Source organism: Hippoglossus hippoglossus, chromosome 6 (genome assembly GCF_009819705.1).
Source record: "Hippoglossus hippoglossus isolate fHipHip1 chromosome 6, fHipHip1.pri, whole genome shotgun sequence".
NCBI classification, from domain to species: Eukaryota; Metazoa; Chordata; class Actinopteri; order Pleuronectiformes; family Pleuronectidae; genus Hippoglossus; species Hippoglossus hippoglossus.
Window position 1 is genome coordinate 1,802,976 of NC_047156.1, and position 24,406 is coordinate 1,827,381.

Consider the following 24,406-nt stretch of genomic DNA (forward strand, 5'->3'; position numbering starts at 1 on the left):
CCACAAAACCGGAAGTTGCCTTTAACTCGATCCTAAAACAAAATGCCAGCTGCCTGATTCTCCGGTGAGACACAGAAACACATCAGTTTATATTCATCTACGTTAATTAACAGAAAAACATATGAAAACTATTGAACATACACGAGTTGATTCCACAGTTTGCACGAGGGAGCCCCGCGGTGTCTCTGAGCTTTACTGTGAAACGGAAGTGGCGTTTTGTTTAGCAGGTGTCAGTGGTGAAGTTGGTATAAAGCTCGGCTGGGCTCCACCACACAGAAACCAGTATCCCTCCATTAAAGCGGACAGCCAGCGGCGCATTGTCTCCCACTGACCCCAGCAGGTAACGTCAAATGTCCGATTCCGTCTCAGAACTCGCAGTTAGCTCCGGGCTAACGAGGCTAGCTGGCCGGGTGCCCCTCGGTGTGAAGTGCGTGGCTCGGCCTGGCTGTGTTGGCGCGGATGGACGATTAGCTCGTAGCCCGGTTTCCCGGCAGCTAACGGCGGCTAACGAGGAGCCAGGGCTCGCTGGGAACCTTTTTCCCTTTTTGGGGCCGAAACCCAGTAAACCAGTTCGTGCACCGAGCCAGACGCGCGTGCGTTTACCCCGAGGAGACGTTGGACCCAGTAACGGCGTTTGAACCCGCACCTAGCAACTGTCAGTGTTGTTGCTACGTTAGCTAGTTAATGGCGCTCACATGACTGGTAACCGCCGACAGCTAGTTAAGATGCCGACCACTCCCAGTGCGAGGACACTGGGACTGTTGTTATTGACACAACCAGATCGTGACTGGCACCGGTAGCTGACCTTCGCTGGCCTGGTTGGTAGTGACTGGTCGGGGTGCCGGGGTGCAGGCTAGTTTGTGGGTGCACGCAGGGCAGCTGTGCGTGGGGGGGGGGGGTTCATTCATACCCCAGGTTGTGTTTACGTTTGAATGTGGGTCAGAATTTCAGATGCGTTGTTTTGCAGTGTAGTTGACCTGCCTGCTCCCTCGTGCACATGCTCCTACCTGTCGTGAAACCCTGTGTGATGGGGGTCACAGCTGGGGGGGGGGGGGGGTTGATGAGGCTGTTCTGCAGCGTGGGGCAATTATTTGATCTCTGAACTAGACTGTTGTGTCCCAGAGGAATTCATATTCAATGATTATGATTATTTTCCCGTTATATCCACATTACTATTGACTTGTCCTAGATTCTATCACCCCCCCCCCCCCCATATATAAGATGAGAAATTTGCAATATTACAGCAGCAAGAGTCAAAACTAGGCATCATTAAGTAACATGTAATGCTTAAGTGTAAGGAATATACATGGAATACAGTGTAAAAACAGGAAACATATGTGCAGTGTATTGCTCATGAACCATTGTATTGCACAGTTAGGAGAGTTAAACCAGTAAAAGGTGAAGTGCAGTCCATAATGGGTGCATGTAGTTCTACTGGGAGCAGAGCTGGTTGTAATTCAGGCTCTGCCTCCTTCCGAGGCTGCGTTTGAAGACCGGTTGCGTCGCGGTGCTGCGACTAGGCTGTCACATTTCGAAAGCTGTTTCAAATGTGGAAAGCAAATACGTCCTTTGGACCCAGAGACACGGAGGCTCTGACGTGTGGATCATTCCCATCCCATCCTATCCCAGGACTCGCTGTAGTGCCGGCAGGCGACGAGACGTCTGATGCTTGAGTATTAGCTTAACGCAACCGAACAGCTAACGGTTCACATGTCAAAAAACCAAGGAGCATTAGTTGCATCCAACTTCAGCTACGTTGCTAGGCAACAGAAATAAAAGCAGGATCAACTGGTGATGCTGATCACGGAAAGCTTCTGTAGACCAGACGTCTCGTTTCAGTTCGACCTTCGCAGTCTACCCGACCCTTTTGTAAACGGCGTCCTCTGAAGGAGGCGGGTCTCTGAATTTGGGGCGCAGCTATTAAGTGTATAAATCAACAACCATTAGCCAGAGCAACATATCATTAGTTTGTCTACAACCGTTTGCTGTTATCCAGATAACTTCAGGTTTAACTTCTCAGTCCTATGAAGCTGGTTTGTTTGTTGCAGGGTAAATCACCATGGTAACTGATGCTGAACCATCAACCTGAAGTTTGAGATGAGAGGTCAATACCTGCCAAGAACTGAACTACTGACCAATCAGATCACTGGAAAACCAGAGTGTCCATCCAAGAGACAAACAACCAATCACACTCAGTTAATTTAGATTCTCCAATTAACCTAACCCCAATCTGCATGTCCTGGGAGGAAACTGGAAAACCCACGCAGAGATTGGGGGGGGGGGGGGGACATGGAACGCACAACTATTATAGCTTCATTTGAATTCAACAAAGATCCTTTGATTCCTGACAAACTAAAGCCTCTAATGTATTTTATTATAAAAGGATCAACGAACTGTTTATTAATGAACATTTCAAGCTCATTACTCATTAACCTCTTTTCTCTTCTCTCTGCTTTGGCAGCAGAAACACTGACATCACTTTTAACGTTTTTATCTGTGTCGCATGTTCATAATAGTTTGTTCATCATCAGTCAACAAACAAATAATCTGTTATAATCCTAGTAAAATGTATCTGTTCGTTCATATTCATATATTCTAGTTATGTGATCATCATTTACGTTTCACTTTGTGGAATGTTACTTTTGGAGGTCCCTATTACCGACTTTACCATCAGATATTAGCTTTATATATCTACATTATATAAATATTTAGACTTTATTCATGGTTCTGACGATGATCCTCAGAATAAGCGGCTCCGCCTCTGTCTCATAAACACTCGTAGCTGGATAAGAAAACCAACAGTTAACTGAGACGGTCGATAACCAGCTTCAGAGTTTTCATACAGTTTATTAGGAAAGCTGCGGTTAGGTGAACTGAAGCCGGATAACAAAATATTCTGTGAATGTTGAACATGCTTCGTAGCACAGGCCCCATGCTATATACTTTTTAAAGTGAAAAGAGGTGGGTTTTAAGTTGTGTTTTGTAGGAGGACAGTTCCGTGCAGTCTCTGGTTTGTTGAGGGAGAGGGAGGGAGGGGGGGGGGCTGCTGTTGTGGACGCCCTGTCGCCTCAGGTCAACAAGAGGATTCTTGGAAAGCTTTCAAGTCGTGTTCTATGCGTCTGTGCACGAGTCTTATGGACAAGCAAGGTCACGTTGAATAAGCAATTTCCTTTTAACAGAGATCGGTGCTCTCTACTCATCCAGAGGCCTGTTACAGAGTTTGTAACACATTTGTGGCAGGGGTGGTAAAATGTTAAGGACACTACTGTGAGTCATATTCGCATGAACAATTTGAAAGACTCAATTTGTCAGGTTTTCATTGCTTATGTGTAATTTTGGCTCCATGACGACAGCACTTTGCAGAGATGTGGATAATCTTGAGCCTGTTTACGAGACTGGGCCGGATCAATAGGAAATATGAACCCGTAGCCGCTCCCTGAATGTGCATTAGACGATCACATGCTAATACTTTCCACTGGAAGTAAGTGACTGACAGATACGGCAACTGACTTCACTTGATTCAGTCTCTTATTGCCAACAACTGACAATAACGAAAAATATTTTTAGCACATGTAAAGCTGTTTCTTAGTTGGAACATAGTGATCTAGATTACTGGTACTGATATTGACTCCAGGCTAAACTAAAGTATTTTCTGGAGCAACTGACATACCCTCTGGATCACTTCAGGAGATTATTCAGAGTTCAGTGCATGTCTGAAAGCATCTGAAGCAGGGTTTTTCCCAGGCTGAAAATTTGATGGGGGTGGTACTGAGCCATCAGACCGTGGGGGGGTTTGTACCAGGACGTGGGCAGACACCCGGGGAGCCATGCACAGCTCCACTATGTCCGCTTGCAGTGTTCATTTGAGGTCTTTTATGTTTATACCATTTTTAAAAAAGTAATTTCTTTTACAGATACTATTACCTTTCCCTCAAGTTCTGGTACAATCATACAGAAGCTATTTAATTATTTTATAGTAATCAACTGCTAGTGATGAATTTGGCCCGGGACCAACCTGATCACTATAAGTCGTTACAGTTTTGACTCAATTCTCTATGTTAAGTGGTTAATGTGAAGTCCCTGAGTTGTTGAATGTCTCCAGCAGAGATGTGAATAAAGTTGCTGCAGCTATAGTAGGATTTTTAGTGTTTACCTTTTCCTCCAGCAGTCCAACAGTAAATATATTTGTGTTGTTTTTCCAGTTGAGTACGTTTGGGGAAGCCCACCCCTCCAGTGGCCAACATGGGGGACGATAGCGAGTGGCTGAAGCTTCCCGTCGACCAGAAATGTGAACACAAGGTGAGTTTTCCTCAGATTTCCTTTTAGAGAACTAATAACAGGACATGTTGACTATACGTCTCCTTCAAAACGTTCCTGTTATGAGATGATGATCATGCATAGCTTTTTTGTTGTGTACATTTTCAGCTGGTGTTTACTGAAGCTCATCTTAACTTCGTCTCACAGTTAAACCAGCACATGCACAGTTGCTGTCTGATTAGCTTTCTGACATACTTGCTCCCCCTGTTTATTTAGATCCTTATCCACAATAGGCTTTAAGTAGAGGATTAATCTAATACACAAATCCAATCCAGACCATACCAACATGCTGTTAACCAATCAAGCATGACATCAGTCTTAATGTATTTTACTCTAAGTATTTAATCAGGAATCGAACCAATGACATCCAGTTGTTTGGCTACTTATAGTGTTTGATTCTGCTTTTTCCCAAACAATGGCTCTTCTGCCTGGATGGTTAATGCTGCAGAGGTTTTATATTTGGCCAATTGTCCCATGAAAATGCCAGCACCAATGAAATGTTATTTTCTTCTGTCATAGTTTCATTGTTGTTTATAAGTTCCTTTATTACCACAAACCCTGAAACACAGTTTATCTTTGACTTTCTCTTATAAACTGTCCTGCTGCCAACATTCACACTTTCCAGTTTATTACGTCCAATAATGCAATCTCATACAAAAGGTTGAGATAACATCTGAAATAATTAGTTGATTGATTGATTGATTGATTGATTACTTAATTTAAATCTGAGGTGAAAATTAAGCAGCATCTGTTAATGTTTTAGTTGTTTTTCCAACTAATAATATCAGTATCTTTATGTTTTGAATAGATGTTTTGATAATCGGACCATTTAACCTTTTGGGTCTGGGAAATTTATAATTGTAATTTTTAGGAAATTGCAAAAACGATCGGCAGACTAATCCATAATGGTTGTAATGTTTCTCTCTTTTTCTTCTTCTTCTTCTTCTTCACTCTCTTCTATGCGACCCGTGCACTTCCTCAGGTGTGGAAAGCCCGTCTGAGCGGTTATGAAGAAGCTGTGAAGTTGTTTCAGAAGATAAGAGACGAGAAGAGTCCAGAGTGGGGGAAGTACCTCGGACTCTTAAAGAAGTTTGTCACAGACTCCAACGCTGTGGCTCAGCTCAAAGGCCTTGAGGCGGCTCTGGTTTTTGTCGAGAACGCTCATGTAGCTGGCAAGTGAGTAATGGTCACAACTAGGGTTGCATCTTTTTGAAAGTCTGGAATACGTGGTCATTCAGAACAGAAACACTGCGTCTTTAAAATACCACCGGGGGGGGGGGGGCTGCATTGGTCGGGACGTGTTTTAGATTATTAAGTTAAAGCCTCAACAGACGCCAGAACAATGCACAACAGTTAGTTAATGCTCACAGACGGGAATTAACATGTCTGGGAAATTGTTATGGGGCAACTGTTTTATCCTTTGTCACAGTAAATAAAAAAATAAAAAATCCTCTGCGATTCTAGACAGTGATGTTGTGTGAGGGGATGGCGAAGTCAGATGATGTTCCCTGGAGGTATGGAGAGGAACAAGAAAGATGTGATAGGTTCAAGGAGATGATGCAGAAGTTGGTCTGCAGGCACGAGGGATCTCACGAGAACCGATGCTTTAGTACCAAGTCGATGCCAAAATCAAATGTCTTTTATAAAGGAGTGTGCAGTGTTTCCCATTAGGCTGGAGTTGTAGCAGCTGAGGTAAAGCGCACTCGTGCTGATCTTTTAAAAAGGTCCACTCATGTCAACCTTGTTCATAAAGTTCATATTTCTCCTTTTTGTCTTCAGGACGACCGGTGAGGTGGTGTCGGGCGTGGTGACCAAAGTGTTCAACCAGCCAAAGGCCCGGGCCAAGGAGCTGGGCGCCGACATCTGTCTGATGTACATCGAGATCGAGAAGGCCGAGGTGGTTCAGGAAGAGCTGCTGAAGGGACTGGACAACAAGAACCCCAAGATAGTGGTGACCTGCATGGACACGCTCAGGAAGGCTCTCAGGTCAGTGCTCCTTCCCTGGTTGGAGTGTCAGAAACCATTGATGTCATCACAGTGGGGACAAGCTGAAAACAATGTGCACCTTATGTTGTGTCTTATGGTGATTTATTAATAACAAATCTGCTAAATGAACAATACCTGACCTAGATGCTGCATCAATGGCTTTCGGCTGCTGTAAGTCGTCCCAGTATTAAGTGAAACAGTCTTCTATCTCATGTCAGTGACACTAACTTCTCACCCCTCGATCTGTCATCATCTTCCCATAGTGAGTATGGATCCAAGATTGTGACGCTGAAACCAATAGTGAAGATTTTACCGAAGCAGTTTGAGTCCAGAGAGAAGGCGGTGAGAGACGAAGCTAAGCTGCTCGCTGTGGAGATCTACAGATGGATCAGAGATGCTATTCGACCTTCACTGCAGACCATCAACTCTGTACAGGTGGGACAGACTCATTGCATCTTTACTTACTCACCTTAATGTTCCTCTATGGGTCAAGTTAAACTCCTCTTTGTTGTGTCTCTGCAGCTGAAGGACCTGGAGGAGGAGTGGGTGAAGCTCCCTACTTCTGCTGCCAAGCAAACAAGGTTCTTGCGTTCGCAGCAGGACCTGAAGGCAAAGTTTGAGCAGCATAGTGCTGAAGGAGGAGCAGATTCTGATGGTAGGTTTACATAGACGACAAACTGCTAGAACAGGTGTATACACACGCACACAAGCTTTTAATGTCGAGGAGTTGTAGTCATGCCCTCTCCTCTTCCTCTTCCAGGAGACGATGAAGCAGACACTGTGGCAGCAGTGGATCCGTATGAGCTGCTGGAAGCTGTGGACATTCTGGCCAAGATTCCTAAAGACTTCTACGACAAAATTGTATGTTTTTAAAACTATATAGACTACTCTGAAACTTAAACACATCAAGTCTTTCTGTGTTAACTGCTGAAGTTTGATCTTCTATATTGATTTGGAGCTACAATGCTCACATTGACACAGAGCGTTTTAGTTTTAAAGGGTCATTTTTTTAACATTGTGGATAAATGGGTTGAGCTAATGGATGAATATGTAATATAATAGTATGGATGTGACCATGCTCTTGCTTGTTTGTTTTGCAGGAAGCTAAAAAGTGGCAGGAAAGGAAGGAAGCTCTGGAGGCTGTAGAGCTTCTGGCCAAGAAGCCCAAACTGGAGAATGGAGACTATGGAGACCTCGTCCGAGCACTGAAGAAGGTAAAGACTGAAGAACTTCAGCAATCTTAACAAGAGGAGCGATCTGGTGACTCGATATTGAACATTTACTGGTTTCATGTTCCAGGTTGTGGGAAAAGATGCCAACGTGATGCTGGTGTCGCTGGCAGCAAAATGTCTGGCCGGACTCGCCTCTGGTCTCAGGAAGAAATTTGGAACATATGCCGGACAAGTAAGTTAAATGAAACTCTTCACATTATACAGCAATGTTAAAAAAGAAGCATTTAAAAATAAATTTAAAAGGAGTTAAATACAGAATTAAATAATTAAATAAGAGTGAAAATACTGTGCAGTTTAAGAAATAATTAATTGTATGATTTAATAAAGTCCCTGGCAACATGGAAAGTCTTCTGCATTGATTTAAAAGAAATAAGACTTGCAGCAGACCTGCAGGTCTCTGGGAGCTTGTTCCACAAAAGGGCAACAATAAAATTATATTTTACAGTTATTTCTTTGTGTCAAACACAAACAAAACAACTGTTCCATGTTTCAGAATCATTGATTATTGCTAAATTGGCGCTCTGTGTGTATTCAGGTGGTTCCAACTATTCTGGAGAAGTTCAAGGAGAAGAAGCCTCAGGTCGTCCAGGCCCTGCAAGAGGCCATTGATGCCATCTTCCTCACTGTAAGTAGAGTGTAAACACACGTTACCATGATACAGCTGAAACTGACCACCGCCGGCCGCAGACGCCCTGTGGAGAGTTTATATAATATCATATTGGTTTTCTCTGGGTACATGACAATTACACAAATTAAACAAACATAAATAAATTGTTCATGCTGACCTAGTTTTGAGACGTTCCTTTCCAGCGATGAAGTTACTTTTTTAATGTTCATTAGAGTTGGGATCTTTTCAAAAAGCTTTCATCAGTCGGGTTGACGTGACTCTACAGGGCCAACCACTGCTCTTGTATTGATTCCTTACTTCATGTTCTGTTATTTATAGAGCACTCCCCAGACCTCTAATGCTTTTTAGAAGACCTTGATGTTTTTATTGTTTATATAATGTCTAACGTTCTCTATCCTTCTTCCAGACCACTCTACAGAACCTTTCTGAGGACATCCTCTCTGTGATGGACAATAAGAATCCCTCCATCAAGCAGCAGGCCTCCCTGTATCTAGCCCGCTCCTTCAGACACTGCACACAGGCCACTCTGCCCAAGAGCGTCCTCAAACCCTTCTGTGCTGCTCTCGTTAAGGTGCATACACCCTTGTTTTGACTAAACTCTAAATGAGAAATAAATCGGATGTTTCATTTTCTTTTCCGTCTCAATACAGGACTGATATTAAAATATGTTCAGTGAAAAATATTGTATGAAAAGTACCAATACTACCATTTTAAATTAATAACTTGTGAGAACCCATTGTTGCTTCATACATTCTCATACCATGGGGATGTGTGAGGTGATTTCAGGTGGTGTAATATCACCACCACCATTAAATCCTCGCTCTTTTCTCCATTTCAGCAAGTGAACGACTCTGCTCCAGAGGTGCGTGACGCTGCGTTTGAAGCTTTGGGGACGGCCATGAAGGTGGCTGGAGAGAAAGCTGTGAACCCCTTCTTGGCCGACTTGGATAAACTCAAACTGGACAGGGTAACGATCAGTCGAGGGAAAACTCGCATCAAACCTTTTAAAAAGCTTAATTTTTAACACCCTTGCCTGCTAATCACTGTCCCTCCCTTTCATGTGGTAACAGATAAAGGAGAGTGCTGATAAAGTGGAGCTCCCTGGAGGGAGGAAAGGTGGAGGAGGCGGTGGCGGAGCCGGGGACAAGAAATCTGCTGCTAAAGCCCCTCCCACTGCTGAAGCCCCCCCAAAATCCTCTGCCCCACCCAGGAAGAACCCAGCCGCTGCTACCAGCAAGGTATATTCACTGCAATGCACATATAGACAACTAAAGTAAATGATAGAATACATGTTGATTTATCACCTGGTTATTCAGCTGTTTCTGGGTCATGGACAGAACGACTCAATCTAGAGTGACATCACGTCTCTGTTTGTTTTGCAGTCGGTGTCAGGTCCACCTAAGAAAGGCAAACCCACGTCTGCAGCTGGAGGAAAAGCCAAGAAGACGTCTGACAACAAAGAAGTGATAGAGACCGAACTGTCGGTAAGTCTGTGTGCAGACGCTCACGTGTCAGGTGAAGCTTCAGTGACTTCAAAACAAGATGTTTTGTAAAATCACCTGAAAACTGACCGCTGCTGCTGCGTGCTAACAAAAACATAACGCACACTTTAACACTTAAAGTCTGATATCAACTCTGTTAGTTGGTCAATTTCTCTGAGAAATTGAATTAGTATCTTACACAACATTTTTGGGAAAATGGTTTCAGTAGTTTTTGAGTAATTCTGCTGAATGAGTGACAGACATCAATTAAAACATAACCTCCTTCACCAAGGTAATAATGGCACATCTGTTTTATTCTACGGCTCTGAGGGATTCAGCAGGATCTGGATATATCGCTGTCGGTATTTCTGATGACACTAGTGTGTGTTTGTGTTTTGTCAGATCGAGGCGTGTGAGGACCTGGCAGGAGGCGTACTTCCTGCTTCCTGTCTGCAGCAGCTGGACTCGGCCAACTGGAAGGAGAGGCTGGCGAGTATGGAGGAATTCCAACGGGTAAATACAACTGATCAATTAAATGATTGAGTAATCGATTTGATAATTAAATACTTTATTCCAATCTGAGGAATTGATGCTCATCTTTGTTATATAAAGACATAAAACAAATTGAAGGATATCCGACTGGTTGAACTTTACGACGCACAAGTTTTCAGTTTGGAGATTTAACATGAAAAAGCTTCATGTGTCATCATCTGATGAACAATGTTAGATCTGCAGACATTAATCTGTAGATTCCTCTGTGCTTCTAGGCCGCTGAGACCATGGATAAGGGGCAGATGCCCTGTCAGGCTTTAGTCAGGATGTTGGCCAAGAAACCAGGTTGGAAGGAGACTAACTTTCAGGTAACTCGCTATTATTTATTTCTCCAGCTCAGGACCATAATGTGTAGAAATGATCTCTTTAGAAGTGTTGTAGGTAGAATTGTAATTGTAAATATTTAACCTCACATGTAACTAAATGGAAATGACGATATAAACGACGTGTTTTTTGCTTAAAAAGGTGACAACAATATTTCATTAACCAGGAATCTGAGGAAGGAGGGAAATTAAACAATGGATCAAATCAGAAAAATGAGGAGAGAAATTTACCAAATTAAAATCACGCTTACAGTTTTACACAACGTGACTGTTTTTAATCTAACAGATTTTAAACCAGGGACATTTGATCTGGTTGAGGATTTCTCCAAACTCCTCAGAGCAAAAATTAAAAAACGCTCAAGCAGATTTCAGGATGAGAGCAAAATGATTTTCAGGTCAAGAGAGGGAGAGTCACTGAGGGATCGGGAGGTTCCTTGTCTCATGTCGTGGTCTCCTCTCTCCTGGTTTAGGTGATGCAGATGAAGCTGCACATTGTGGCTCTTATTGCTCAGAAAGGACAGTTTTCAAAGACGTCGGCCAACGTGGTTTTAGACGGATTGGTAGACAAAGTCGGAGACGTCAAATGTGGTGGAAACGCCAAAGAGGGACTGACGGCGATCGGAGAGGCCTGCTCGCTGCCGTGGACTGCAGAACAGGTTTTTAACCACTTCCTCTTCTTTATTAGTTGACTATGTTGAAGTTGAAAAAATTTTTAACCCCTGACAAAGATCTGACCTCAAATGAATCACTAAATGCTGTTTTACAAGGTTTGTATTTTTTTTGCTAGGTTGTCTCAATTGCGTTTGGACAGAAGAACCCGAAAAACCAGGCGGAGACTCTCAACTGGCTGGCGAACGCCATGAAGGAGTTTGGCTTTGCTGGGTAATTTTCAGTCGTCATTTTAACTCTCAAACTTAAAAAGACCAAAGATGCTAAAGCACTGTAAGATAATCTGTTGACATTTGTCTTTCTCCCTCCAGGATCAATGTGAAAGGTTTCATCAACAACGTGAAGACTGCTCTGGGAGCGACCAACCCCGCTATCCGGATAGCAGCCATCACCCTGCTGGGAGTCATGCACCTCTACATGGGAGCTCCCCTGCGAGTGTTCTTTGAAGACGAGAAGCCGGCTCTCCTCGCACAGATTGATGCAGAGTTTGAAAAGGTAAGAACATCAGAGAGTTCAAGAAACGGAACACACTGATATGTCTATACCTTCATCTAAGTTCTGTGGAGGGAGTTGCTCATGACAAGGGGATAAGAAATGATCAATTTGTATGTGCAACCCTCAAAGATGCAGGGCCAGTCGCCTCCAGCTCCAATCAGATTCAACAAGAAGGCGGCAGCGGAGGAGGCGGGTGATGACGGAGAGGAGCAGGATGAGGACGGAGGAGCAGCAGGAGGAGGAGGACAGGACAGCATGGACCTGCTGCCCAGAACAGATATCAGGTAACCAGACAGACCAGTGACTCTGAAGTATTGAATTTAAATACAGAGTCCAACCCATTCATTTGTTAGTCAAAATAACCAGAATAGGAAAATATTTGACGCCACTATATCGTACTTTATATACCAATACTTACCAACTTCAAAACATGACATGAAAATATGTTGACTATAAATAAGTGTCCATAATTAACCCTGTCTCCTCCTTTCTTCTCTCACGTCTCTAAGTGAGAAGATCACGTCCGACCTGGTGTCTAAAATTGGCGATAAGAACTGGAAGATCAGGAAGGAGGGGCTGGACGAGGCAAAGGCCATCATAGTGGAGGCCAATTTCGTCACAACCAACATCGGAGAGCTGCCTCTGACCCTGAAGGAACGACTCGGAGATTCCAACAAGATCCTGGTCAGTAAGAGAGTCGAACTTCAGAGCTACTTTTGGATATAAAACATTCTTCCCTCTATCATATCCCCTCATACTTTAAGTTTTCATGAGGACAAGATTAACAAACTTACTACAAGTTTGGTTCATTGTGGTGAATGTGGTTTTGAAGTGCTGCCACAAGGGTGTTAAAAAATAGCTGTTTTCTGTTACTCCGGAGAAAGATTCAATAAAGTCTTGTCACAATAACAAGATATTAAAACAAGTGTTATGTTTATGTCTCCAGGTCCAACAGACTCTGAATATCCTGCAGCAGCTGGCTACAGCCATGGGACCTGGACTCAAGCAGCATGTCAAAGCACTGGGATTCCCTATTATCACTGTACTGGGAGACAGCAAGGTACTGGACACATGCACACAAATCAGCAGTAACACACATCTGTGTTTTCATGTTAACAATAGCGGCAGCGCTGTGTTTGTAGTTTCTGAGAAGGCTCATTCATAAATCAAAAGAGGTATGATAAGGTGTCTATCTGGGGACAGCATCATGTCCTCTGACTGTGAGATAACCATGTCTCTCTGTTCCTCTGCAGTCTAATGTGAGGGCGGCCGCCATGATTACTCTGCAGGCGTGGGTGGAGCAGACGGGGATGAAGGACTGGCTGGAGGGAGAAGACCTGTCAGAGGAGCTGAAGAGAGAAAATCCCTTTTTGCGACAGGAGGTTCGCACAGACACAAGTTCTTATCTTCTTATCTTCTGTCTTTATTAGTGTTTTCTGTATCCTGAACTAAATCATGAACCTGCTTCATCACACAGGTGCTCGGCTGGTTAGCGGAGAAGCTGCCCACCCTGAGGACGGTGCCTGGGGATCTGATGCTGTGTGTCCCTCAGCTTTACGCCTGCCTGGAGGACAGAAACGGAGACGTGAGGAAGAGGGCTCAGGACGCCCTGCCCAAATTCATGATGCACCTGGGCTTTGAGAAAATGACCAAGGCTGCTGGCAAACTCAAAGTACTGAGCTGATATTTTGTGCTTTGACTAACAAATAACTTGGTGTCTGACCCGTGACAGTGAGTCATGTCTTTAATTGTTGATCTGTCTTTATCTCTCTCCAGACTTCCTCTAAGGATCAGGTGGTAGCCATGTTGGAAAAGGCCAGGGCAGTGATGCCGGCCAAACCCGCCGCTCCCACCAAGGCAGGAGGAGGGAAAGACTCTGCAGAGCCAAGCAGATCTGCTTCAGGTGTGTGGCTTCATGATGAATGAACAGTTTCACATTAGGAAATCTTAAATGAACGAATGAATCTGTGCGAAAATGTCAACTTTAGTCAAATAGCACATTTAAAACAACTTGTTTGACCAAAGTGCTTCACAAAGTAAAAGGTAGATGGTTTTACACACAACGTTCAGTTCTCAGCAGACTGACTGCGTGCTCTCGGCATAGGTCTGCAGAGTTGAGTGGGTTTGTCCTCGAATAACAGGGTTAATATCTGGCTCCTGAAAACATAATATGCAACACAATATGGTAAAAGTATTCTGAACAGAAAAATGAAATGTCCTTTGCTCGTCCTCTGCAGCCTCCAGGTCTCAGCCAGCGAGCGACGACTGTGTTGACAGTAAACCTGAAGTTAAGAAGATCCGGGGAGGAGCCGCTGCCAAGAAGGTGAAGTTCAGCTCCTGTTTTTATTTTCAGTGTGGAGCCTGGAGCAGAGACGTTTTCATATTTATTTTATATTATAAAAGATTTATTATGCAGCACAAAGAGTAAAAATCAGAATTTAAATGTTTTCTCGTTGTGCTCATTGATTTCGATCAAATCCAGCCTGAGCCCATTAACTGTGGTGTTAAGTGTAAAGACACGAGGTGAAGATCTCTACATGTCTAAATATTCACTCATCAACATTTCTTTTATTTAAGTTGTCGACATTTCATATTGTTTCCTTTTTTTATTTTTTATTCATTTCAGTGAAGTGTAAACACTGTGTGGTTTTTCTCATCACTCAGCCTCCCTCCTCTCCCGAGGAACCCGTCCCTCCCCCTCCCTCCAAGGACAAGGACAGTAATGCTAGTAAAAAGCCCTCCAGCAAAGGGAAGGCTGCTGCTGGCAGTCAACAGGTAGATGTGTAACAAGCGTCCTCACGATGAAACTCGGCCTAGAGTGTCTTCACACTTCTGCTGCTACTTAAGCTGCTTTCAGACATGCACTGAACTCCCGATAATCCCCTGAAACTGTCTGGAAAGCCTGTCGGTCCCTTAGTAAACGCTCTGGATAATGTCCTAATGAGCCCATGTGTGAATACAGCAGGAGATTAACCGGAGGATTCACTGTGAGCGAACGGGTGCATTGACGGTGTTTGTATCACGTGACGGATGCAGAACTGGAAGAAACCATCAGGATGACAAAGAGATGTCAACTTGGAAAGAAGACGAGGTTCAAGAGCTTTTTGTGATGAGGCTGGTGTCAACGGGCTGTAGACACTGCGTCCTGTGTGAAGCGCCATCCCTCAACGTAACGCTCCACGTTCTGAACGCGTGTGGCCGTAGAATCTCTGAGTCCAACTGTGTGGACAATTGTGAGGACATTCTCCGAAGTGCATGTCTGAAAACAGCTTTGCTCATGAGCAGCGGATGCAGGCAGTTTCTCAGTGGACACTCGACGTCTCTCTGGTCCAGTCTTGGCTCAGCCTAATCCTGTGTTTCTCCAATCACTAATACCACCACTGAATACACAACTGCATAATGTGCACATGGTCACACAGTTGTGAGGTGAAATTGAACATGTAACATTTAAAATTTGTGCCGTATATGCATGCATGCAGAAGTGGAGCACGAGCGGAGTTATGTCACATGTCGGTGTTTCAGGCCTCATGAATGTGTTTGTGTTTCATCTTTTGGAATAATATCACATCGGCATTTCCACACTGTTCTGTGTGCTAACCCGCACCGAGATCTTTTCAGCATAACACAACTTTGTCTCCTGTTTCTACTCTGTCACACACACACACACTCTGCCACACACAGCCTGTGAGAAAACAGGATTTCACACAATTATTACTACACAACAGCTCACTCGCTCTCTGGTGTTGCCCCCCCCCCTCTCAGGGCGCCGCTGGGAAGAAGCCTCCTGCCAAAGGCGTGAAGGATGAAGAAGATAAGTCCGGGCCGATCTTCGTCCTCATCCCCAACGCTAAGGAACAGAGGGTCAAAGACGAGAAGCAACTGAAGGTACCGTCCCGTGAAACCTTTAGATAAACATTTCAGTGAATCATCACTACTTGGACATTATGATGATCTTTTCTGGACCTCTGGACCTTTTGATATAATACACCTGGTCTTGGTGATAATTTTCAACTTCTTGTTGTTTTCAACTGTAGATTTTGAAGTGGAACTTCAACACCCCTCGGGATGAATATCTGGAGCAGCTGAAAACTCAGATGTCCACCTGCTTTGCGAAGTGGCTGCAGGATGAGCTTTACCACTTTGACTTTCAGAGACACGTCAAGGCCATAGGAGTCATGATCGAGGTAACGCTCGGCCTCTAGCGCCACCAGGAGGTTGTGTGTCAGTAGTAGTGTCGCTCTGGTAATAAAGTGTTTGTATTTAACAGAGGCTGGAGAGTGAGAGCGACGCCACCATCAGCTGTCTGGACCTGATCCTGAAGTGGTTCACGCTGCGCTTCTTTGACACCAACACCACGGTGCTGATGAAGGTGCTGGAATATCTGAAGCTGTTGTTTGCCATGTTGAACGCAGAGAACTACCACCTGACTGAGTACGAGGCCAACTCCTTCATCCCCTACCTTATACTCAAGGTGAGCGCCCATCTCTGAGGATCAGAACCACTGTAAAAGCTTTATTTTCTACCTGCTCACGTTCATCTCTGACTTCAGGTTGGAGAGTCAAAGGACGGGGTTCGCAAAGACGTGCGGACCATACTGACCATGCTGTGTAAAGTCTACCCAGCATCCAAGGTCTTCCCTTTGCTCATGGATGGAACTAAGTCCAAGAACTCCAAACAGAGAGCTGGTATGTCTCTACACACGACAAGCTAACCGGCTAAAGCTTCTCCAAGTCTCTTAAGCCACATCTCAGCCAAAACCGCTCCAGGAAGCAAAAAGGTTCCTTCAAACCATTGTTCGTCTGCGTTTAGGCAAATTAGCTGCTGCTACAAGCTCGTCCACCAGATGGCGTTAATGCAGCAGACTATACAACAAGGACGGTAGATAAACTGGCTGAATGTTAAGTTTGCTCAACTTGCATCTTTAAAAAAAACTTCATCATTACGCACTGCAGTTTTCAAATCCCTCTAAATATTATTCTCATGAAAAATCCAGTGTCTGGACTTTGTTACCAGTTCCTCTTTCGTAGTCATTCTGCAGCTCCGATACGTCGCTGCATTGATGAACAATAGAAACATGCACAGTAAACTCAAAGATACTGACACTTTTGTATATACATCCTGCTGAGTATAGACCTATTGGGGTTAAAATGATTTCCCCAGAACTCAATTTAGACCCAGGCCCCTGTGGTAGAAACCCAAGGAGTCCCTTTGGTCAGAAAGCAGCTCATGATGAACAAGGTTTCTGACTTGTTCATGTTGTTTCCTCCCGTCCTCAGAATGCCTGGAGGAGCTGGGCTGTTTGATAGAGGGCTACGGGATGAATGTTTGCCAACCGGTTCCAGCCAAGGCTATGAAGGAGATTGCTGTTCACATCGGTGACAGAGACACGTCCGTCCGCAATGCCGCCCTGAACACTGTGGTGGCCGTCTACAACGCCTGTGGGGAGCAAGTTTACAAACTGATTGGAAATGTAAGATGGAAGCCACATGTCCTGATATTGATTTGATGTCGTGTCGCCCATCCCTACGATTTTTAAATCCTTCTTACCCTCGTCCTTCTCCAGTTGTCAGAGAAAGACATGAGCATGCTGGAGGAGAGAATCAAGCGTTCAGCCAAGAAGGCCGCCGCAGCTCCGGCCAAGCCGAGTGTGGCGGAGAGAACTCAGAAGGAGAACCCGACGAACCCCAACGCCACCTTCCTCCGAAAGCCGGCACAGGAAGACCCCAACAAGCTCAAGTAGGTTCCCTGGCTCTGGGCTGTGGGACATGTACGATACATGTGTGAATGGATCAAATGTCCTCAACACAAAACATATATTTAAGTGGTCAACATAATTCACAGAAACATGATTCATCCAAACCAACTTTCCCACTTGTTTTATCACTGGCACGTTCTCATCCTGTCAACCAGTCTCCTCTTGAATCTGTCACATCCGTAACCTGTTCACGCTGTGGACTGTTGTGACTTAGCGTCGTGTCATTTGACTGTTTGTTCTCTGCTCATGACTAATCTGTCCTCCTCCTCTCACCCTGTTTTACTGAGTCACTGCATGTTCACACAGGCTCATAAATCCTGTCCTGTCCGTGAAACCAACCTCCAGTGAGTGAGAGTGTGAGGCTACATCCCTGCTGTGGTTTTCATTTGAAAACGCATCCGCTCTGCTACGGGTATTCCTGGCGTCCACAATACTTTTAGAGCCGCTAATACTCGCTGCTGGCCTCATTTTAGAAATGACCTCTTTCCAGACGAACACAACCGGCATCAGCCTCAGCCGCCCGTGTAGAACGCAGCATGGTTAACACATTACAAGCCTTAATGCTGACCCTGCTGTCTTTGCCAACAGCTGTTCAGATAAATTCAGCATTTTGTAGGAAACACCTGCTCTTACTTTTCACCATTGCTGCTTCTCCTTTGTAGCCGAGCTCTTTCTGCTTCCTGTTTACAGCAGCTCAGGTGTCGTCCAGTGTATACGAGAGGTCACGTGATATCCATGGTCAGGCACATTAGTGTGGACGGGGATTCAAACTGAGCCAAACCGCTCGTTTAGTTTGAACACAGCGTTGACTATAGAAGATATACTAGTATGGATGTAGCCTGAGTGTGTGACTGAGTGTGTGACTGAGTGTGTGACTGAGTGTGTGACTGAGTGTGTGACTGAGTGTGTGACTGAGTGTGTGACTGAGTGTGTGTTCTTTTGCTGGCTGGTTTTGCTGGCTGCCTGTCGTCTGCCTGTTTGTCTCTTAACCCTCCATCTTTCTTCCTGTGTGATTTCCTGCTCTCTCTGCTCTGCCTGCCTTCCTTATGGAGCAGAATAATGTATCGCACGTATAGGATGTGAGTACCTCTTTCTCCTCCTCTTCTTCCCTCTTCGTCATTGTAGGAACTCCTGAATGCAAACTGTCAGTCTAACATCCATCATTCATAAGGATAACGATCAGAAAGTTTGACTTTGGAGTTGAGTTTCGCCTCCTCACGTGGTTTGGGAACAAGAGTCTAACCTTGTTCCCCTCGGCCATGTGGTCAGTGAAGCACCAGACCTGCTGTCACGTTAATACGATTCATTCTTCCTCCCTCTTTACCTGTTGTCTTGTGCTGGGGTCAGACTATACATCATGTGTTTAGAGTCGTTAGTTCTTCCTGTGTTGAAGCCGAGAGACACGACGGACGGCACGTTGCTCGTGGGCTGGTGGACGATGACGTCCGAGTCCAGATAAAATGGTCGATAGCTTTGCCTGTTGCTCATTTAATCTTTTCCAAACCCACCTCATGCTCCACTCCTTCTAGACGAGGGTTTATTACGGGAGATGTCATGTAGTCTGACCCCGGCTGATTTGTGATCCCTGGATGTTCTGAACCTGGAAAAGAAAATCTGCTTCTGACAGTCGCACAAAGCATTTTTATAATGATCAACAGTTTTGTGTGTTTTTTTTTTTTTTTATGTGAAAAATGTGTAAAAACCTAAAAGGACACATTCCTAACCTTACCAGTCCTATGGATAAAAACATTTAAGTCAGTTAGAAGTTTGAATGGGTCACTATGCACCCAACTATATCCAAGCTTTTGTCAGCTGGGACTAGAGCCACGAGACACTGATTGATAATGTACTGTCCGTCCAGCCAAGCCCGTCAGAACAGCCAGCACAGCGAGTCCTCCCACCCCTCCATCCCCAGGGAGTTCCAGTTGGACCTGGACATGATCGAGAGGGACCAGAGCAGAGTGTGCGAGATGCCAGACCTCGTCCAACACAAGCTGGACGAGCTGTTGGAGCCGATCATGATCCCCGAACCCAAGTGAGTCCGCTCGAGACACTGGAGCACGTTTAGAAGATGAAGCTTCAGAACCACACAAATTAATCTTTGATTTTTGTGGTTGTTTCTGCTTTTGTGTTTTCGTAGGATTCATTCTGTCTCTCCACACTTTGACGAACTCCACAACAGCACGGCCTCCACCATCAACTTTGTCATCTCTCAGGTGGCCAGCGGGGACATTAACACCAGTATACAGGCCCTGGCACAGGTAACACACACACACACACACACACACACACACACACACACACACACACACACCATAGACTATGTATAAAGATTATTTTAGACTAGAATTCAGCTGCTAAATGCTCCGTGTTCAGCAGTTAGTTGCTGACTCTGTCTGGAGGTTGTATAAACCGGGTTTTTAGATATTCTCATTCAAAACAAAAATTCTCCTGATGTTCTCAAACCCTCTCACGCTGTCGTCATTCCCCCCCGCAGATTGACGAGGTGCTGCGACAGGAGGACAAAGCCGAAGTCATGTCGGGACACATCGACCAGTTCCTCATCGCTACCTTCATGCAGCTGAGGCTCATCAACAGCACGCACATGGCCGACGAGCGGCTGGACAAGAGAGACATCATCAAACTGTACAGCTGCATCATAGGCAACATGCTGTCTGTGAGTCAGGTGACGCGTCTGTAGCACTGACCAAGGTGGTGAAGCTCAGGCTAAGGACACGCTAACTTCTTTATTCCTCCCCGTCAGTTGTTCTCGATGGAGTCCCTCGCCAGAGAGGCGTCGATGGGCGTGTTGAAGGACCTGATGCACGGCGTGATCACACTGATGCTGGACAGCAGGGTGGAGGACATGGAGGACGGACAGCAGCTCATCAGATCCACCAACCTGCTGGTGATCAGAGTGCTGGAGAAGTCTCAACAGACCAATATGATCAGGTTCGTGTGAAAAGGCAAATCAAATTCATTTAGATTACATTCCGCAGCAGCGGCTCTTTTATCTCAACCTGTTGATGTGTCTCCTCCTGCGTCTCTGCAGCGCTCTGCTGGTTTTGCTTCAGGACAGTTTGGTCACGACAGCCGGTCCTCCCAAGTTCTCTGAGCTGGTCATGAAGGTGAGACCATCACAGCACACAGCGCCTCACTCGTCCGTGCCAGTGGATTATCACGTCTGACTCACTCTCCTGTGTTGGTGTGTGTGTGTGTGTGTGTTCAGTGTCTGTGGAGGATGACTCGCCATCTCCCAGAGACCATCGACAGCATCAACCTGGATCGGATCTTACTGGATGTCCACAACTTCATGAAGGTGTTTCCCAAAGAGAAGCTCAAGCAGCTGAAGAACGACGTCCCACACAGAACCCTGAAGACGCTGCTACACACACTCTGCAAGCTCACTGGGCCCCAGGTAACAAACCAAAGATCCTGGTCAGAGTGACTCTTCACGATATTCATCTCCAGGTTTTGATCTATTAATTATACTAACGTCTTGATAAACAGATCCTGGACCACCTGTCGATGATAGAGAATCGTAATGAGTCGGAGCTGGAGGCCCATCTGAGGCAGGTGGTCAAACATTCTGGAAACCTGTCGGGACTCAAGAGCGACCGAGGCAACGAGAAGGGCGGTCTGCGCACGGTGAGCGGCACGAGCCCAAAACGATTCAATCGCTCTCCTCTTCAGGATGTGTCACCTGACTTGTCCGTTATGTTTCCTTCTCAGGATGAACGAATGTCAAAGGCGAAGGTCAGTGACATTCTGTCTGAAATCTTCAAGAAGATCGGCTCCAAGGAAAATACTAAAGAGGTCGGTTCAGCTGCTTTCTTAAATTCCTTTAGTGCACAATGTGCTGCAGTTTAAACTTTACTCCTCAGACACCGAACAACAAAGAGCCCGGCAGACAGAAGTCATGTGTCATTCTTCTTCTCAGGGTTTGACCGAGTTGTACGAGTACAAACAGAAATACTCGGACGCCGACCTGGAGCCCTTCCTGAAAAACACGTCCCAGTTCTTCCAGAGCTACGTGGAGAGAGGCCTTCGCATGATCGAGTCCGAAAGAGAAGGCAAGTCACGCATCCAAACGTCGGCAGGTACGACCGGAAGCTGTCGCTGCGGGTTCGAAGTCAGGAGGAGGAGGAAGTCGAGAATGTGTTGTAAAGCTGGTGTGTGTCTTCCTGTGTGTGTCTGCAGTGATCCCTCAGCACGGCGTGGACTCCAGTCTGACCAGCAACAACGAAGAACTGAAACCAGCTGTTTACTACGAGAGACTGAAGATCCTCAGACAGAGACAAGGGCTGGAAAACACCTCCAGGGTTAGTTCAAACACACACACTCACTTTTCCAGTGACGTGTGATCATCATTAAACTTAATATTTGGTTGAGGATGAGTATTGCATGTACACAATAGAAGCCAACGCTCGTCTTCATCTTCCTCTCACGTGCAGCAGGGCGGAGGAGGAGTCGAGGACGAGCCTCAGCAGCGACCTCCCATCTCCTCGCTGCTGTCGTCTAAGCCGTCGGTGGCGTCCTCCACCGACATGCTGCACAGCAAGCTGTCTCAGCTCAAAGAGTCCAGAGAGATGTACCAGCAGGAACACAACGCACACTCCAACTCCCCGTCACACACGCACACGCGCTCGGCCTCGCCGGCGGCCAACCTGGACGACCTCAAGAAACGGCTGGAGCGGATAAAGAGCAACCGGCAGTGAGGAGCGCCGCCTCATGTCACCTGCGACGCCCGTGGAGTTCAGTTGGTGGTAGAACACACATCAACCTCCTCTAACTCTCTCTGTGTTCACATTCTCATGCTGGTAGAAAACACTTGGAGACAAACGCCCCAGAAATCTGTCACAAAATAACAAACGCACCCTCGAATTTGATCCTGACTCCGCCCACTATGCCTGTATGTCATTACAAATCAAACGCACCCTCATACGTACGTGTATACACACACACACACACACACACACACACACACACACACACACACACACACACACACTGCAGAAAACTATCCAAGTGTTTTTAGCTACAATTCAAATGTATTCAAGTGTTTTATTTATCGTCATTTTTTTAGCCATCAGGACCGAGTCTCGTCCTTCACCTTCTTCTCTCCTGTCGACACCTAAACAACCACGTAGTGAACTTAACCCCCCCCCCCTCCTGTTTTAGTATCCCGACACAGCGTGTTTGTACATAATTAAAAGGTCGTTAACCACTTAACTGTTAATGAACCGCTTCACTTGTTACAGGTTAAAAAAAAAACAAATGTAAAGGAACGTTCCTTCGTCCTGTTTGAACGTGACGCTCCACGTTGCTGCTGAGTTTGGACGAGAAGTCAGACTTGTAGTTTGTGTAAATGCAGCGCGGGGCCGCCCCCTGGTGGCTGAACCCTCAACACTCGTGCACTGTCATGGTGGTTTCAGCTGAAGGTTTGAAATCATGTCGGAAAGGTCTCGTTTGCTTTTGTTTGCGTCAGTGAAGAGAAATTTCCAAACACTTGTACAACAACAAAAATGTCTCTTACAAAACAGCACACAGGGAAAACCGGGCTCGAAGCTCCAGCACCGAATTGAAATCAATACAAGTGTCTGATTTTTATCCTTTTCAGTCCCAGTTAACGTTCTTCTACAGCAACAAGGCCTCTGAGTGACCGGGTCCAGGGCTGACCCGGTTCTAAAGCCTCCGCTGTTTGTCGATGTCGAGGGAAAATCTTTGTTAGGAAACCGGTCCAGTTTATTTCTGAACAGAATGTCGTGGCCTTCTAGTGAAGCTGATTGTGTAAAGTCGTGGTTTGAGGGTTTTCCTTCCTTCGGAGGAAAAAGATTCTCCTCCGGGATCGACTGCGGCGTTTGGTCCTGAATTAAAAACCTGCAGACTTTCCCCGGTGCGTCTTGAATCGGCCTCTTCTCCCGACGCGCTGCTTCGTTCAGGAAGACGCAGCAGAGCCGTGTACAGGTGTGACTCAGTCGTGTGTTGGACGTGCTGTCGGTTGACGTTTGGCTGTAAATACTGTATGTATCATCCTCATTAACACCCCCCCACCCCCCACCACCCTCCGTTATTTAACATGGAACAGGACTGTAGAGCCAACATGGCCGTCACTGTAAAGCTCATCAACCAAACGTGTGTATGTCAGCGGCTCTCTGTCCATCTGAAGGAACCTCACTCTGTGTTTAGGGAGCATGGCATGAAGGCAGTTTTTCATTTTCTCATGTAAATAAAGTTTGCATTAACAAAGCTGCTGTTTTAATTCAGTCATTGTTTTATTCTGATGACGGCGACGCCCTCGTTTCGTCATCGGTTCAGTCGCCGAATGTTGAGAAAAGGAAAAACATAAATAACATTGTTTTTGTATTTAATTCTCAGTACTCGTCTTTCATTGTTGCTCTCAGCTTCCCTTGTATAATCCATAGTGGAAAACGGCAATAAAGTCTTGTTTTTTTTAACAATCCTTCACGTTTGATCACTTTATTTATTTTATACATGAATATTAAACATCTGCGGCTCATTCATCTATTTCCTGTGTTTTACAGCAGTAAACTGTCAGTGTTGTGTTGGACTGATCCAGGTAAATAAAGATGGACGACACGTCTTCATTAACATATCTTCGATGCCGCTGCCACCATCTTGAGTCTGTGCAGTGATGATCGTGGAGCTTTGGGTTTAAGTTCATATGATATAAAAACCATCTCCACTCTATGATCATCAAGTAACTCATTAAATCCAAACTTATCAGAAACTTGAACAAACAGTGTAAAAAGAACTAAAATCACAAAAATGTATTTCTCTGCTTGTACTTTGAAAGTTGCAACATGTTCGTGTTCTTTCCTGTTAAATATTTCTACAATCAAATCTTCTGCAGATAAAGAATTTAAACAGTTTAGTATCTGCTCTACATCCAGATCAAGACATTCGCTGACTGCAGAGTTTCTGATGAATTCAACACAACGTGAGAC

At 45.3% G+C, this 24,406-nt stretch overlaps 1 protein-coding gene across 7 annotated transcripts; it reads left to right on the top strand.

Annotated features, from left to right (window-relative positions):
• Positions 1-224: 224 nt before the first annotated feature.
• ckap5 (cytoskeleton associated protein 5) lies at positions 225-22,169 on the top strand. Of its 7 annotated transcripts, none has more exons than XM_034587848.1 (45): positions 225-340; positions 4,203-4,299; positions 5,300-5,493; positions 6,097-6,303; positions 6,567-6,738; positions 6,826-6,958; positions 7,064-7,164; positions 7,404-7,517; positions 7,603-7,707; positions 8,071-8,160; positions 8,570-8,734; positions 9,002-9,130; positions 9,234-9,401; positions 9,546-9,647; positions 10,047-10,157; positions 10,412-10,504; positions 10,990-11,175; positions 11,307-11,401; positions 11,500-11,683; positions 11,813-11,967; positions 12,193-12,367; positions 12,630-12,743; positions 12,937-13,065; positions 13,161-13,355; positions 13,460-13,586; positions 13,921-14,006; positions 14,348-14,458; positions 15,446-15,568; positions 15,718-15,867; positions 15,951-16,154; positions 16,233-16,368; positions 16,960-17,153; positions 17,247-17,419; positions 18,494-18,517; positions 19,300-19,473; positions 19,579-19,699; positions 19,936-20,115; positions 20,203-20,390; positions 20,491-20,566; positions 20,668-20,856; positions 20,949-21,086; positions 21,171-21,254; positions 21,379-21,538; positions 21,639-21,760; positions 21,893-22,168. In XM_034587848.1, the coding sequence occupies exons 2-45, from the start codon at positions 4,243-4,245 to the stop codon at positions 22,154-22,156; spliced, it is 6,198 nt and encodes a 2,065-aa protein (XP_034443739.1). In that variant the 5' UTR covers positions 225-340; positions 4,203-4,242; the 3' UTR covers positions 22,157-22,168. The 7 variants fall into 7 exon arrangements, with proteins under 7 accessions (XP_034443739.1, XP_034443741.1, XP_034443740.1 ...); XM_034587850.1 differs by having other exon boundaries at positions 21,379-21,511; XM_034587849.1 differs by lacking the exon at positions 18,494-18,517 and having other exon boundaries at positions 21,893-22,169.
• Positions 22,170-24,406: the final 2,237 nt, after the last annotated feature.

Coding starts and splice junctions, on each gene's coding strand:
- ckap5 (XM_034587848.1), top strand. CDS start 4,243: ATGGGGGACGATAGCGAGTGGCTGAAGCTTCCCGTCGACCAGAAATGT. Junction 7,518..7,602: donor TCGTCCGAGCACTGAAGAAG/GTAAAGACTGAA, acceptor TTCATGTTCCAG/GTTGTGGGAAAAGATGCCAA. Junction 13,066..13,160: donor ATCCCTTTTTGCGACAGGAG/GTTCGCACAGAC, acceptor TTCATCACACAG/GTGCTCGGCTGGTTAGCGGA.